This window comes from Artemia sp. Qi Xiang Cuo, chromosome 14, assembly GCF_049724085.1.
Source record: "Artemia sp. Qi Xiang Cuo chromosome 14, ASM4972408v1, whole genome shotgun sequence".
In the NCBI taxonomy this organism is placed as follows: Eukaryota; Metazoa; Arthropoda; class Branchiopoda; order Anostraca; family Artemiidae; genus Artemia; species Artemia sp. Qi Xiang Cuo.
Genome location: NC_142807.1, coordinates 41,660,831 through 41,676,174, shown reverse-complemented (window position 1 = coordinate 41,676,174; position 15,344 = coordinate 41,660,831). Strand labels below are relative to the sequence as shown.

General features: G+C 35.3%; 1 protein-coding gene across 1 annotated transcript in view; it reads right to left on the bottom strand.

Moving 5' to 3' along the window:
* The window catches only part of LOC148944480 (putative RNA-binding protein CG14230), a 52,324-nt gene extending 46,403 nt beyond the window's left edge, over positions 1-5,921 (bottom strand). The window contains exon 1 of the mRNA XM_089099821.1: positions 5,746-5,921. Coding sequence (XP_088955947.1) covers positions 5,746-5,911 — 166 coding nt within the window. The 5' untranslated portion in view covers positions 5,912-5,921. The remainder of the gene's footprint in view (positions 1-5,745) is intronic.
* Positions 5,922-15,344: the final 9,423 nt, after the last annotated feature.

Below are 15,344 nucleotides of genomic sequence, written 5' to 3'. Positions count from 1 at the left end.
TCCACTTTGAGCTCAAGGGTTGGGCTAGAGCTGTCAAAGAAAGCCAAGTTGGTGACTATGGACTCTTTGAGCTGGTTCAGACTGGTGGCGTGGAGCTCTTTCCACTCAAACTCTTCTGCTATAATCAGGTCCCTTAATGGCTGGTTCTGGGTTGCCAGGTCTGGAATATATCTCAAAAGATAGTCCAGCATTCCAAAGAGTCTAGAATTCCTCCTTTGACTTTAGGGTAGGCATCTCATTCATGGCACAGGGTTTCTCAGGGTTTAGTTTAATGCCAGCATTGCTGATGATGTGACCAAAGTAGCAGACTGACTGGACTGCAAACTGGCACTTTGATTGGTTGAATTTCAAACCCTTCTGTTCAGCTCTTTTTAGCGTGGCTGCAAGTCTCCTGTCATGTTCTTCTTGGGTATCTCCATAGATAAGTAGGTCATCTACAAGTATTTTCAGACCTTCCAGACCTTAAAATATCTCTTCCGTCTTCCTCTGGAACTTGTCCTGTGCAGATAATAACAACCCAAAGGAGTATCTCTTCCATTGATATCTCCTGTAGATTGCGTTGAATGTTGTGAGCACTGAAACTGCTCTTGAAAGCACAAGCGATCAGCACCCCAAGGTGGCATCAAGTTTAGAAAAATAATTTGCACCACTCAGACCAGCAATGGCATCTTCAAAAGTCAGAATTGGGTAATGAGGGTGCTTGATGGACTTATCCTTCTTTCTTCTTTTCCATCCTTCTTTTCAACAAGCACCATTGAGTTGACCCACTTTGTGGGTTCTTCCACCTTTTCTATGATCCCCAGACTTTTGAGTCTGTCTAACTCTTCCTTGAGTTTCTCATGCATTGCAATTGGTGCTTTTCTGGCAGGATATGCTGTCAGAATAAATCCTTCCTTTAGGTGAATCTTGCAATCACCTTGTATTTTCCTGATGCCCAAGAACAGCTCTCTGTATTGTTTGAGGAGTGGCTTCAGATCTGGCATCAACTTGCCATCACCTGAGGTATCTATATTATGGACAAGTTTTGCTAGGTTCATGTCTTTGCTAGACTTGAATCCTAAGATGGGAACAGAATTACCTCCAACTATAAAAACCTATGCTACTGCTCAAAGGTTCCATTATAGTTGCATGATAGGAGGCATACTCTGACTGTTAGAATTGTAGAGCCACAGTAGCTGGTAAGCTTTTGCTTTGTTGGCTGTATAAGCAGCTTTGGAGCAAGGATATTGAAGTAATGTTGGGGTATGATGTTTGCCTGAGCCCCAGTATGGATTTTGAAGCTTATAATAGTCTGATTGTTGATCTTTAGTGGGAAAAATGTCTCGTCTTTACTCCCATTTTGCTGCAGAGCATATAGCAGTATTTCACTGTCTTTGGCAATTTCTGATATTTAGCTCCACTTGTCATTCACAACTTTACTACAGCATACTTTGGCAAAGTGGTTTAATTTTCTGCAGTTGGTGCATGTTTCACCTTTTGCAGGACAGCTGTGTCCAGGGCCATAAATTCCTCCACAGAAGTAGCACTCTGTGCCCTTTGCTCTTGATCCTGCATCTGCTGATTTATGTTGTTTTCTGTATACAGCATTCACTTCTTGTTTGACTCTGGGGTTTTGGCTAGGGTGGTTTTTCAATGACTTCAGCTGTGCTTGGGTTGTTTCATAAATTCTACAAACTTCTACTGCCCTTTCTAGTGTTAAAGTGTTACTTTCAGCCAATGATTTCTCCTGGATTCTTGGATTTCTGATGCTACAGATGATTTTGTCTCTGGTCATCTCTTTTGGATCATGGTATCCACATAGCTTGACTAATAACTTCAGTTATGTTATGTATTTCTCAAGTGTTTCTCCATCATGCTGATCATGTTTCTGAAAGATGTATCTGGCAAACACTTTGTTCTTATTTTTTGGGAGCAGCATATTCACAAAACTTCAGAAAATAAGACTTAATTTATCTGTATTTGCTACTTCAATATCCAGGGTATTGAAAATATCTCTTCCCTTTTCACTAGTCCATATGAGTAGATAGGCACACTGAATCTTCTCTGATTTACCAGAGAGAGGGCCAAGAAACATGACTTTTGTATGTTCTTCAAACTTCAACCATTCTTCATCAAGATTCTCTGATTCCCAATTGATTGCTGGAGGGGTTACTCTATCCATGCTTGCTGTTCAATTGCTCACTTCTGATACCATGTAGAATTCCTATAGCTCAAGTTAATGTAACTCTTTAATATGACCCAAGCACCTATAAATAAAACAATATAACCACCACAAGCAAAGCAACACTAAAAACACACAAGCAATTATTAAGCAAGCAAGCTCAGCAGGCTGCTACACCCACAACAAGTTGCCCACAATACCACTCCAGCTTTTCACACTCCAATACCCACAACCAGCACTGATCTTGCAGCCCATTTAGATCTGCAGATTGCTTTTCACTCAACCCGCTCAGGTAATTATGTAAAGCTTGTAAAGAAGCTTAACCTTTAAGTGTCAAAAGTCAAATGAGATATATAGAGAAAATAGGTGGAATGCTTTATTCCAAGCAAAGTGAAGTAAGATGATAAATGGAGTTTTAATATGCTAAAAGTCCCAGTTAAAGTCAAGACATTGTAGATAAATCATTATAAAGGATGACCTCTTTCATTTTTGTGAAAAAAAAAGAAGTGAGCCTAGTGCCTTTTCATTAGTAAAGTGAAATTATAGAAGGAAATATGAATTATTCCCAAGTAGCATTGATGTTACCAAAGTTGAATTAGTTATTCCTCTGTTGCTAAATAAGTATATTTTTGTATCTGCCTACTGGTTTCGGAAAGGAGGAAAGATGTAATATTCTAAATTATCTTTCTATTCTAGTTACTTGGGTTTCTACAATTATTGAACAAAGTTTTTGCTATACAACAAGTTTTTACAAGGCCAACATGTTTCCACTGATATGTCTTACTTTTGGTCATAATTCAAGATATGAGGTCATTGGCTGAAACTTGTAAAGCAGTCTACCCTAACCAGAGTCTGCACTCAATCCTTTTCCTTAAGAAATGTCAATGATTAGAATAAACTCTCTGAAGACATAGTTACTGCTGAATCTGTTGACATCTTCAATCAAAGGCTAGATACTGAGTGGTCCTCAAGGGAGTGGAAACTTGACTGGGAGGCTACTAATCATCCAAATGCACTAGGTCACTAGACAACAATGAAGAAATTTATATCATTAACTCTGGAGCTTTACAAGGAAAAATCTTTAGATTGTTCCCAGCTGCAATTAAAGGTAATATATTTGCACATTAGGGTAAAATTCTAGTTAAACTCCTTTTTGCTATCTTGGAAAGGGGTTAGGTTACAAAAATGAAACTTTCAGGGATGGATCTACAGACTAAGGTATGTCATGGGACAGTATTTTGAAGTACCCACCTCTATTCCTTCTCTGTATAGAGGGTACCTTCAAAAATTTTGTTTTGTAAAACTGAAACCTTTCAAAATAGATCTTCTGCTTAAATGAAGTACATGAAAAATGTTTCAGCTTCACAACTTTGCTCAATCCCAATTTATAGGGTTTTAAAGATCTACAAATACATTTCCTAAATAAAAAAAAAACTTTGATATGGGTTAAAATTCTACTCAAATAACAGAAATTGCATTTTAAAAGTAAACCACGAGAAAAAACTGATAATTAAGACATAATGTTGTTTTGTCAAAATTCCACTAGGTATAGACTTGTCAAGTAGGCAAATTTCTAAGACCTAGAAATCAGGGTTAGGGTTTACATTAACAGACTAATCAGCTAGATAAAAAAAAACATACCACTAGCATCAGAATTTTGTCCTGAGTCCAAATATAACACTCATTTTTCTGTTGCAAATTATTTTTCCATTCATACTCAAAATATAGACTGTTCCATTCATACTCAAAATATAGAAAGTCTGTGTAGATGCTTCAAAAAGCACTCTAATAGACCAGGGATGCAAACAGCATACATGGAGCAGTATGTGTTGTGCTTCTTATTTCAGCAAAATTTTGAGCAAAAAGACCAACTTCATAATTTTTTGATTGAACCTGCAAAGCTCTATCCCCTTGGAATCAATAGGGCCCCTAGAGCACCAGACAGTGACACCCCTAGTGCATCAGAAAGTGATGATGAAGAGTTAGATATGAGTGATTAGTTTGTTTACATTAAGTGCTAATTATCTGATATTTATAAAACTGCATATGTAGCTGTCATAAAATGTTTGTTTGGATGAAAGAAGTTTTGCTGTTTTTAAAGATGCTTCGATGCAATTTTGAAAATAATTTGCAACAGAAATGAATGTAAAATTTGGATTCAGGATGAAATTCAGAAGCTAGTGGTAAGTTTTTCCCAAAAAAAATGAATAATTCAAACTGTTTAGTATTTCTCAAATCAAATCACAGTAAAATTCTACTTTAGCTACTTTTGACTATCTCAGAAAGGGGTTAGGTTAGGAAAATGAAACTTTCAGGGATGGGTCTACAGGCTAAAGTATGTCCCGGGAAAGTATTTTGAAGTACCTACCTCCACTCCTTCTCTTCTCCCTCTAGAGGGCCCTGACCTTTGATGACCTTTAAAAATCTGTGTGTTATAAAAGTGAAACGTTGCAAAATAGATCATCTGCTTAATTGAAGTACAATAAAATTGTTTCAAGCTTCAAAACTTTGCTCAATCCCAATTAATAATGTTTTAAAGATATGCAAATACATTTCTTAAATTTTGAAAAAAAAACATTAATATGGCTTAAAATTCGGTCAATATATACGAAATCATATTATTGAGTTAGGACTAAAGTGAATACACCATTCGATGCCTTTTTTTATGCTGATTACAAATATAATAAGCATTTCTATCGGAAATTAATTTCAGCCCCCCCCCCCCCCCTCCCCCTCGGTCTAATATACCTAACCTAACACTGAATGGGACTATTTAGGGGGGGGGCTGAAATTCATTTCCGATAGAAATTCTTATTATATTTATAATCAGCATAAAAAAGGCATCAAACGGTGTATTCACTTTAGTCCTAACTCAATAATATGATTTCATATATATTGACCTAAAATTCTGCTCAAATAACTGAAATTGCATTTTCAGAGCAAAAGCCAGAGAAAAGAAAACTGACAACTGAAAATTAAGGTAAAATGTTGTTTTGTCAAAATTTCAATGGGAAAAGACCTGTCATGTAGGCAAATGTCAGGACCCTCTAGAGGGAGAAGGAGTGGAGGTAGGTACTCCCAAATACCTTCCCAGGACATTCTTTGGCCTGTAGAACCATGCCTGAAAGTTTCATTTTCCTAACCTAAACCCCTTCCAAGATAGCCAAAAGTAGCTAAAGTAGAATTTTACCCAAATCACTGCTCAGCAAGATTTAGTATTGTTCATATCAAATCACTGCTCAACAAGATTTAGTATATTTCAATTCAAATTGCAGCTTTCAGAAAAATTTAGTTTCATTTTCCTAACCCCTACCAAGCTAGCAAAAGTCAACTTGTCTAGGCTTTTGGGTTGGGAGGGAAAATTACAGTGGAACTGTAGTGAAAATGTGTAAGATAGGCCTACAATTATTCTGCATAGGCTATTATGAAGTAGCCTAAAGAATTGTTTTCTTAAATTGGTACTTTCTCAATGGCCCCAATTCTAGATCCTTACCAAGATCTTTATCAACTATTTCTACCATGTTTAGACCTATTTTCCCAAGAACCCCAATAAAATAGTATAAGGTACATTAGTCATGGATAACCTTGTTGGATTTTGTGGCTTTCGCCACAAACAGTAACATGAACAAAATTTCTATTTTCCTTCAGTTTCACATCTTTTATGCTTTGAAATATATTCAAGATTTCTCCCAATTGAGACTCTTCAAAATTTTCAGGTAAATTCCCAATGAACAATCTTGCTTCAGGCATTTCTGCCACGTTTTGTAATTTTAAACTAGTCAAGTTGCTACGAGCAGGGTTGGCAGCAGGCAAAGAACATAATTCTTCAAAGGAAAAACAACTAAATCAGCAATAATCACTACATTCTTGATAAAAATCACTAAATCAACAAATAAATCATTAAAATTACAATTTAGCTGGGTTAAAAGGCAATATGCTTTTGTCTCTGAAACCTCAGATTTTTGTTGCTGTTTCACTGTTATCAATATGATTATTATTTTTTTTTTTTTTTAATTTAAGCAATTCATTTAGCATGTTCAACACAAAGGCACCAGCGCGGGGAAAAGTGCCAGTCCTTTCCTAAATTGTGAAACATACCTTCATATTTTTCTAAGGCACAATAATCGCGAAATATGAAAGAATCGTTGCTCTGCCCCCCTACATTTTCCTTAATTAGCACCCTCGGCTTATCATGCCGGTCGGTGAATCATAACCAGTGGTGGTCTAACCAAAATGCTTATTTTTTCTTCTTATAATTTTTCTTTATCAGTTGTAATCCCCCTGAAAATCAAAAATCATTTTCGTTTTACTCTAGTTGAGGTAAAGTAATCACTAGGGCATCTGCTAGGATTTTGACAAATATTTTTTAGAGTATCTTCATTGAAAAATGGTACCCTCCCATATATTTTCAAAAATGCATTTGGCCTATCCCCATAGAAATCTTTTGAGTGGACGCCATTGTGCATGTCTATCAATAAAAATATAGGTGTCTTTGGTGCTAATTCAAATGCCAATTCTACATACTTACTTTCAGTTGAAAAAACCGTTTGTTTTATAATTTAATTTCTGGTTGTTTTTAAAGTCATGCTGGAATCAACCTGCCTCTCTTTGAAAAACCTCTGACAAAAAAAATGCTTCATGTAAAATACACCCCCATCCCTCCTCCCCCCGAAAAATTACCTACAGATATCATCCTACTCAAACTTTAGTGTAAAGAGAGAGGGATTAAGGAGGAGGCAGCCTACTCATATGCTGAACTATTTCTGTTTGTTTTAAGTTTTTTGTTGCTCCTCACTTTCAGTTGAAAAATAGGTTGTTTTTTTTAAATTAATTTCCGGTGGTTTTTAAAATCATGCCGGAATCCACCTCTCTCTCTCTCACTCTATGAAAAACTCCTCACAAAAAAATCCTTCACGTAAAATACACCCTTCAATGGCGGATCTAGGTGGGGGCCAGGGGGATGCACCTCTTAACGTAGTGGTGGGTTTGGGGCTGGGCCCACTTACTCTAGCTGGGGTTGGGATGTAGTTATTTTTGTAATTAGTTTTTAATAGTTGAATTATTAACATGTTATTAATTATTAAGACTGTTTCTTTTTGCAAACAAGCTTGAAACAAAGTTTCAGTTACTTTGTGTGGTCTCTGTTAGATTTTACTGATGACCCATACCACCTAAAAGTATTTAATTATAAATAGATTTATCAAGGGAATCTGTCTGTATCATAGGCAGTGCAAAAGCACAGCCTAAGTAAATAGCGATGTGGGCATATTGTATTATTTATTTTATTTGTACTTATTTTTTGTTTTTTTTTGTTTAGACCAGGACACTTCATACCAAAGGAATCATCGTAGAAACTTCAAAAAGGGCTAATTCGATTGGATATTGAAAGGGATAGTACCCTTTTTAATAGCTGAAAGTGACTAAAGGGAAACTAACCCCCTTCCCATGCTCACCATTTACCCAAACACATTCAATCAAAATTGTGAGATAGCCATTTTTTCAATGTAGTTGAAGGAAGGATCCGGAAATTATGTCTTTGAGGATGATTATAAAAGGGGCTAGTGCCCTAAGAATTGTTTTCTTAAATGGTGCTTTCTCAATGGCCCCAATTCTAGATCCTTACCAAGATCTTTATCAACTATTTCGGTAAATTTCTACCAAATCATATTATTGAGTTAGGAATAAAGTGAATACACCATTCGATGCCTTTTTTTATGCTGATTACAAATATAATAATCATTTCTATCAGTAATGAATTTCAGCCCCCCTATATATGCCAATTCAGGGTTAGGTTAGGTTGTAGAAATATATACCCTGAATTGGCATATATAGGGGGGCTGAAATTCATTTCCAATAGAAATGATTACTTTATTTATAATCTGCATAAAAAAAGGCATCAAGTGGTATATTCACTTTATGCGTAAGTGAATAATATGATTTGGTAGAAATTTACCACTATTTCTACCATGTTTAGACCTATTTTCCCAAAAAACCCAATAAAATAGTATAAGGTACATTAGTCATGGATAACCCTTGTTGGATTTTGTGGCTTTCACCACAAACAGTTCTAATGGGGGGGGGGTTTCTTTATTATTTCTTTTCTTATATTTTATGAGGGGGTTTTCTTTATATCTTTCTTATATTTTATACCATAGTTTGAGGGGGAGCTTCGTGTAGCGAGGAATTAAAATAGCGACTCAAACGGGGAGCATATGTTAATGGCCATACTGAGTCGAAATCAGATTGAAAGGATTCAGGTTCCCTTGAGAGCGGTTGGAGCCACAAGGACTAATTATCTTGAGAAATACTAACATGAAGAGACAAAATTAAGAAAGTAATGTATTTATTTTTACTCACATTAGCGGTACAAAGTTGGTTCAGGAATATCACAATTATCTGTATAACACTTCACAATCATAGGCACTAGGACAATGTTATACACTGAGGCATTACAATGCAACATGGGATTAACAATGTTCTGATAACAATGTCAAGAATTATCAATAGTTAGATTGCTTACATTTGATTGTTCTCAAACTCTATTCGAAGTCTCACTCTAAACTCGTTCTAAAAACTCCTTCTAGACTGGCGCAAAACTGCTAAGTTCTGCTAACTATACCCTCCAATTTCGCCAGAGGTTATATTCAGGCGTTGCTCAAACATGTGTTACATTTGTCCTATTGGTTCATCGTATCTCCTATATTACTATTGGACAGGGATACACCAATTGGCTACTTCAATTTTGATACGATTTATAGCTCTATGACTTCTCTTTGGAATTTTTCTTGACAAAAAATAGTTTTACTTTTATAATTTTACTGCTAAGGACTTGTCACTTAGTTTCCAGATGACTTATTATATATCACTGTGAAACTTGTTAAGGGACAATACAACTTAGTTGCATTGGAATACATAATCCTAAACTTAGTTTTCAGAACAATGCAACTAGATTACACGAAAATACTTTGTATCTCTAGTGACTATTTTTTGTATGATAAATTCTACCTTCTCTTGATAGTTTGTGAATTCTATCTCAAAAAATTAAAGCTACATTGTTGGTCGCCTTTCGTATAACACTTGGTAATGCTGATATTTAGGGCGTATTTAGGCGACACAGTGCGGGTTTATCCATTACTATTGATCTGACTATGGGAAAGATTTTACAAAGTTTGTCCAATTAAAATACACTTGTTTTGCTAATTTTTAAACTGGACGCTTAAGCCTAACTCGATCTGTAGGTTACTTGAATTTTTAGGTTCATATTTTGGGTGATTTTATTTTACTTGAGTAACTTTAATTATCAAATTTTGAGGTTTTGAATTTTGATCCCGTTATATATCCTCCTTCCCATTGTTAACGATCTCCTCATCGTTGTGTTTACTACTTCTCTCTATTTTTTGAATTTTGATTTCGTTTCATCATTGTTAAAAAAAAAAATTAAAATTGGCACTTATTATTTGAATTAACTCACATTTAATAAGATGTATATTTTTTTTATATTCCCGATTGCTTTGTGTGATTACATATATGAAAAAATTACTTAAAAGTCCATCACCTATTCACTCTATTTGGCGAAAGGGCCAAAGAGTTTCCATTGACTAACACATTGGTTATATGATTACGTATGTAATTAATACCTTCCTCCACCTAATACTAAAATTACCTTCACCTGATATGCTAATAATTCCACATGGTTTTAATTTTCTAATTTCTGCCATTGCAATTATTCTACTACCTGACATGGTACTGATTACTGAAAGTACACGTTCACTACTTCTAATACTAGATTACACTTCTACCTGACGCTATACTGATACGATAAGTAACTGACTTCAAGAGCATCTTATTACATCTAAATTTTAACACACTGATAGGTATGAATTAAAATAATTTGCAAGAAAAAAAGTTTGACACATTGATAGATTTAAACTTAATATCTGATTGCAACACTGGGATAATGTAGCTTGCACTTGTTTTCATCTGTTTTATGAAAAGTTTCTCAATATTCATTAAAGTTACGAGTTAGATACATATGACTTCACACTTACTACATCATTCTACGTGTCTATAATACTCACATACGTTGTCATTTTATTTTGTGCTTCCGTTCAATTAACTACTGGGTCGGCTAGTTTTTTATGCTTTGTCTTCGTGGTGTTTCACTTTTTGGCACTTGTTGCTTGGGATAAGCGTTTATATTGTTAATAAGTATGATTACTTGCACAAAATTGTCCGTGCGTGGTTTGTCACGTCATATACGAGGGGTTGGTGTTATAGAGTCGTGGAAATGTTTACAAGGTACATATACCTTGGGGACATTACAGGGGAGGGGTATCCTGATCGCTGGGCTGGGTATCTCTTGTTGGGCAATTTTATCCTCGGGGAAATTTAATTATCGTACAGTTTATGTTTCGCGTAAATTGTTCATGTTCAGTCCTTCTTTTATTTGAATAAAGCGTTGTGTGACGACATGTAAAGGTAACTATGGTTGGATCAAAACTTGATCTTAGGGCCTTTGCTCGACTCATTGTCTTTGACTCCTGGTTCAATGATACACAATCATTGAGGGATTAATCATGGGGATTATAACAATAATAACTTGGTTGAGTCTCTTCTCTGAACACTTCATTTTGGGAAAAACTTAGCACGTACAGTTTATATTTCCCAGACAATTGTTCATGTTTGGTTCTTCTTCTCATGGAGGATGGTTTGTTTTTGCGACATCTAATAATGATTGGATAGGGTCAAAACTTAAACTTGGGATCTTGTTTCAACATATTGTCTCTGATTTGGGGTTTAAGATGCATAATTCTTGAGGGATTAACTCTAGGATTATTCTTGGTCCTTAGGATTTAATGTTTGGGACCTTGCCGTCTAAGGATAGTTATTTGACGGAATTTTATGCAGTTTTACGACATGTTTGGGTCGGGGTGGTTCTCTAGATAATCATTAGTTCAGATATATACATATATGTGGGGTTTTTGGCTTGACGATATTGCTTGAGGAAGTGTTACCTGGTACTAGGCTTTGGTAACTTGGATCGTCATTAGGGTATTGTCTTCAGGGATTTTTTTTGGTGAGTATTTATCGGTGGTAGACGAATGATGGGAGTAGATGCTACTAGGTTGTATCTGTGTTGCGTGCTGGTATACCATTAATGAATTTCAACTGATTACTCCGCTTCCTAGAATATAAATATCTAGGCAGAATCATATGCTCTTTATAATTACGTAAGTTAAAACACATACAGCAATAATACATAATTTATAGAATATTGTACAGGTACTATTGTTTGAAGTCATAGTCGTAATTAGTAACACTAGCAATATCAACTTAATATGGGTAAAGTTAAACTTAGAGATAAAACGAATAAGAGCAATTTTCGTGCTTTTTACATGCATATTGCAGCAACATTGGAATACTGTGAGATAAGCTCAGTAATCATAAAAAATGATTGAGTATACGAAAAATAAAACAATATGAAAATATCAAGATTAATGCTTATATATATATAATATATATATATAATATATATATATATATATATATATATATATATATATATATATATATATATATATATATATATGGATATTTGGCACATGTTCAGCATTTAATATATTTTAAATGTTACTCAACACTCAACTACTTCAGCATTTACTTTTCAGCTATCTAACTACACATGAGGTAGGTTACATGGTTTTATGAGAGGTCTTGATTTACTATAAATTTTGATGCTTTTACTGCTTGGGTACGTCCATGCCGCCGATGAAATACACATTTTATCTTTGTAGTTGCATAGGTTTACGCTAACAGTAAATAGAGAGATGGTACTGGACATGGCACGAATGAGGACCTCTACTCCCATTCGCTCGATTATGTCCTTCCGTATTTTATGGCTTAAGGGTTATCAGGGAGTTCCGGGTTTAGGTTTTGCATCTCACTCGACTCGATGTGATCTGTCTTTGCTCTTTTTCTACGTGTTGTCATAATTTTTCCATAGTTCAGGGTTAATATTATTCTTATAGTCAGAGAAATCAGTAATACGAAGCCTATTGTCAGGAGTATGTTCCACCGAAAATTTCTTGAGAATATTCCATATCTACTTTCTACATACGTCAATCTTTGGTCTTCATTAGTAAATAGGGGAATTTGAGAGTCTAAAGCTTCTCTTATTTTTGTTAGTGGTAAGGCTCCCTTGACATTCTCTATTTTTGACTATATTTTGGCTTTTACTTCTTCGTTATCAATATTTGGAATGGTGTGCGATAAATTGACTGGTTTGAAATTGATCACCTTGGGGCTTATTATATTCGTGCTCGTGGTTATCAATGGTGTTTGTACCGTGGCTTCTTTGGTTACCAATCGACACCCTTGTTTTATGGTTATTGTTCCCACGTCCTGTAATAGTAATTCAGTTCTGTAGCTTGGATCGATTCTTTCTGTGTTATTATAACATGAGATGGTTCCTACTGTTTCCTTTGGGACAGAAAATAGCCACAGGTCGTTTCTAAGATGAATAAATATCTCTCGTTTTGTACCTCCTACTAGCGCTTCGTATGAATTGGGAATTTCTTACTGTTGAGTTTCTTCTAAGAATATGTCTAACATACAGGATCCAGATTTTACGTTATAAATAGGCTGAGTTAGCTGACATACTAGATTTTGAATACTAAACACTCCTTAAGGTCCTCTGGGCTAGTTGAAGCATGTTTCCATCTTTCTTGATCGACTACAAAGCATTCCAACTCAGGTTTGATATCATAAATGAACTGGTTCTGCCTATATTCGCTGGGAATGTATGAATTTCATATACGTCATGTATAGATTGCTCATTCGTTAATGGAATTGTTACTACTGCAAATAGTTGTTCGTTTATCTCCATGATGTGAACCTTTAGCTTAGTGTAATAGTGGAATAGGTATACTACTTCTGGTTCTGTGGGTAGATGTAGACCGAATATTAGATCTGTTTTTATTTCATCCAGGATACTTTTTATGCTGGAAGGGTCTACCAGGTCGTAGGATAAGGTTCCTCCAGTAAGGGCAAACAATGGGAATTTAAATTTGCTTACATCAGTTGCTAGGCTAAGTAATGACATTGTCACTATGTCGAGTGACACCATGTTGAGGCTCTAATTAGATATTACGTGATCCACTTCGTTCTTCAAGTAATTCATTATATTTACTGTCTTTGAGATTTTCTTTGAGATTGCCTCAATTTTGTCTCTTTGATGATGGGCTATACTGGCTTGTATTTTTTGGACATGTAAGGTCACGTTCATGGCGTTATTTAGTTTTCTCACATTTTCCCTTAGGATATCCAGGTCTTCTTCAGTTGACAGCCCAAATAAGCGTGAAGTCAATTCTCCTACGATTGGTATTAGACTAGCTGATCTGTGGTATTTGCTTTTCGAAAGAATACTTCGAAAATTCTTGTGGTACTTTGCTTTAACTTTTGTATTTCTGTATTGAATAATTCAAATAGTGCTTGCAGTCTCTGCCTATACAATATTGAGAAGGATTGGTGAATTAATACTCTTAGGGCGTTTTTCTCCTTTGGCCCCGGTAATGATTTGACGTAGTCTTTGGTTGGTTCGTCGTCCATGGCCAGTCTGGCACATGTATATTTGCCGTCAATTGTCCAACATTTCTCGGGTACGTATTTTTCTTTCTTTTTACTTTCAGAAAATTTCCTTTTCCTATCCGAATTGTATCCTTGAACTAATATAGTTTGTGTCTTGGTATGCAATACTGGGAGTCTTGCTCTTAAGTTTATATACATTTTGCCGAAAGAGGGGCTCTTTGTAAATGTTGGTCCTGTGGACCTTGTCCATTTTGTAAACGTCGTTGGTTTCAAATGCGTCAGGGTAACTAATTTTTCTTGCGATACTTTATTGAGTTTGATTAACTCTGGACTTGCATTGGTTGTGGTGTCCGTTAGTGAGGGCTTTATTTCCTCGGTTCTTGTCTCGAGTTTGGATGTGGTTGTTGTGGTATTTTTCTTTCTTTGTGGCTTGTCAATATTTTCCTTTTTTCTTTTGGTGATATTTTCTTAGTAACGTTGATCGCAGTATGATCTTGCCATAGTTGCTGAAGGTATGTCCATATGCTTGGTAATTCACTCAACATGGCGTAATTTTCATCATAGAGTTTATTTTTCCTGGAGATAGTCAAGGAGGAACTTGTGGTAGATTTTATCGTAGTATGTTCGCTCATGGAACCGTCCACATTACTTAATGCTCTTCTTCTTCGGATTCCTCTGTTGTTAGTTCCTAGAGCCTTATCAATTTCTGTCATTTTCTTGTCAAACTCATCTATTATGAATTTCGATTTTAGTTTAGGAATAATGGGGGGTAGATCTCCTTTATTTTCCTTGTGGTGCATGTCTTTCTTTGATTGCAGGCTTTTGTCCGATTTTAAGAATTGGAATATAAAGTCCTTTAGTTCATTAGTATTTTTCTCTAGTCTCATTACTTGTTGAAACAAGGTTTCGAACGGTTTGGGATCCAGTTTCATAAATATTTTCCATGCATTGTGACTTGCAAGCAACGAATTCTCGTGTTTGAAGATTATTCCATGTTTTACGATATCTTGGGCTATGGTCTGGGCAACGAAGATTGTCATGAAATTTGTTAGCCACATCTTTTTTTTCGTCGTTTCTGGAATTAATTTGTCATTAATTATAATATGGGTCAAATCCTTATTACTGTTAATCGAATGAGAATTTAAATTCCTATTATAAGAATTTTTTTTCGGGGAAATTGACACGGTAAAATTAAGATTCGTGGCGATATAATTAATTGATTGCTTATGGTACACATACGGCTGATTGTTAGGTTCGGGATGATAGTTATTTTGGATGGTTTCATTCAAGAATTTTTCTTTTAACCTAAAGGGTATGTGGGTTGACTTTGATTTATAGCGCACCAAATTATTTCAATAGAGAAAGTTCTATTAATTTTTGGTTGCTTTTAATTTTGATTCATTGGTTTTTATTCTTTTAAATATAATTTCTTTTCTTTTCGCTCTATATATTACGCTTTTTGGGTTGTAGAGATATTGTTTGTAATATTTTATTTCTTGGAGTTGGTCGTGTTGACCTTGATATTTTACGCAGTTTGGATTTCCCTCAATCTTGTAGACTAATTTTTGTTTTCTGCATTTGTCTAGAAGCAATAAAT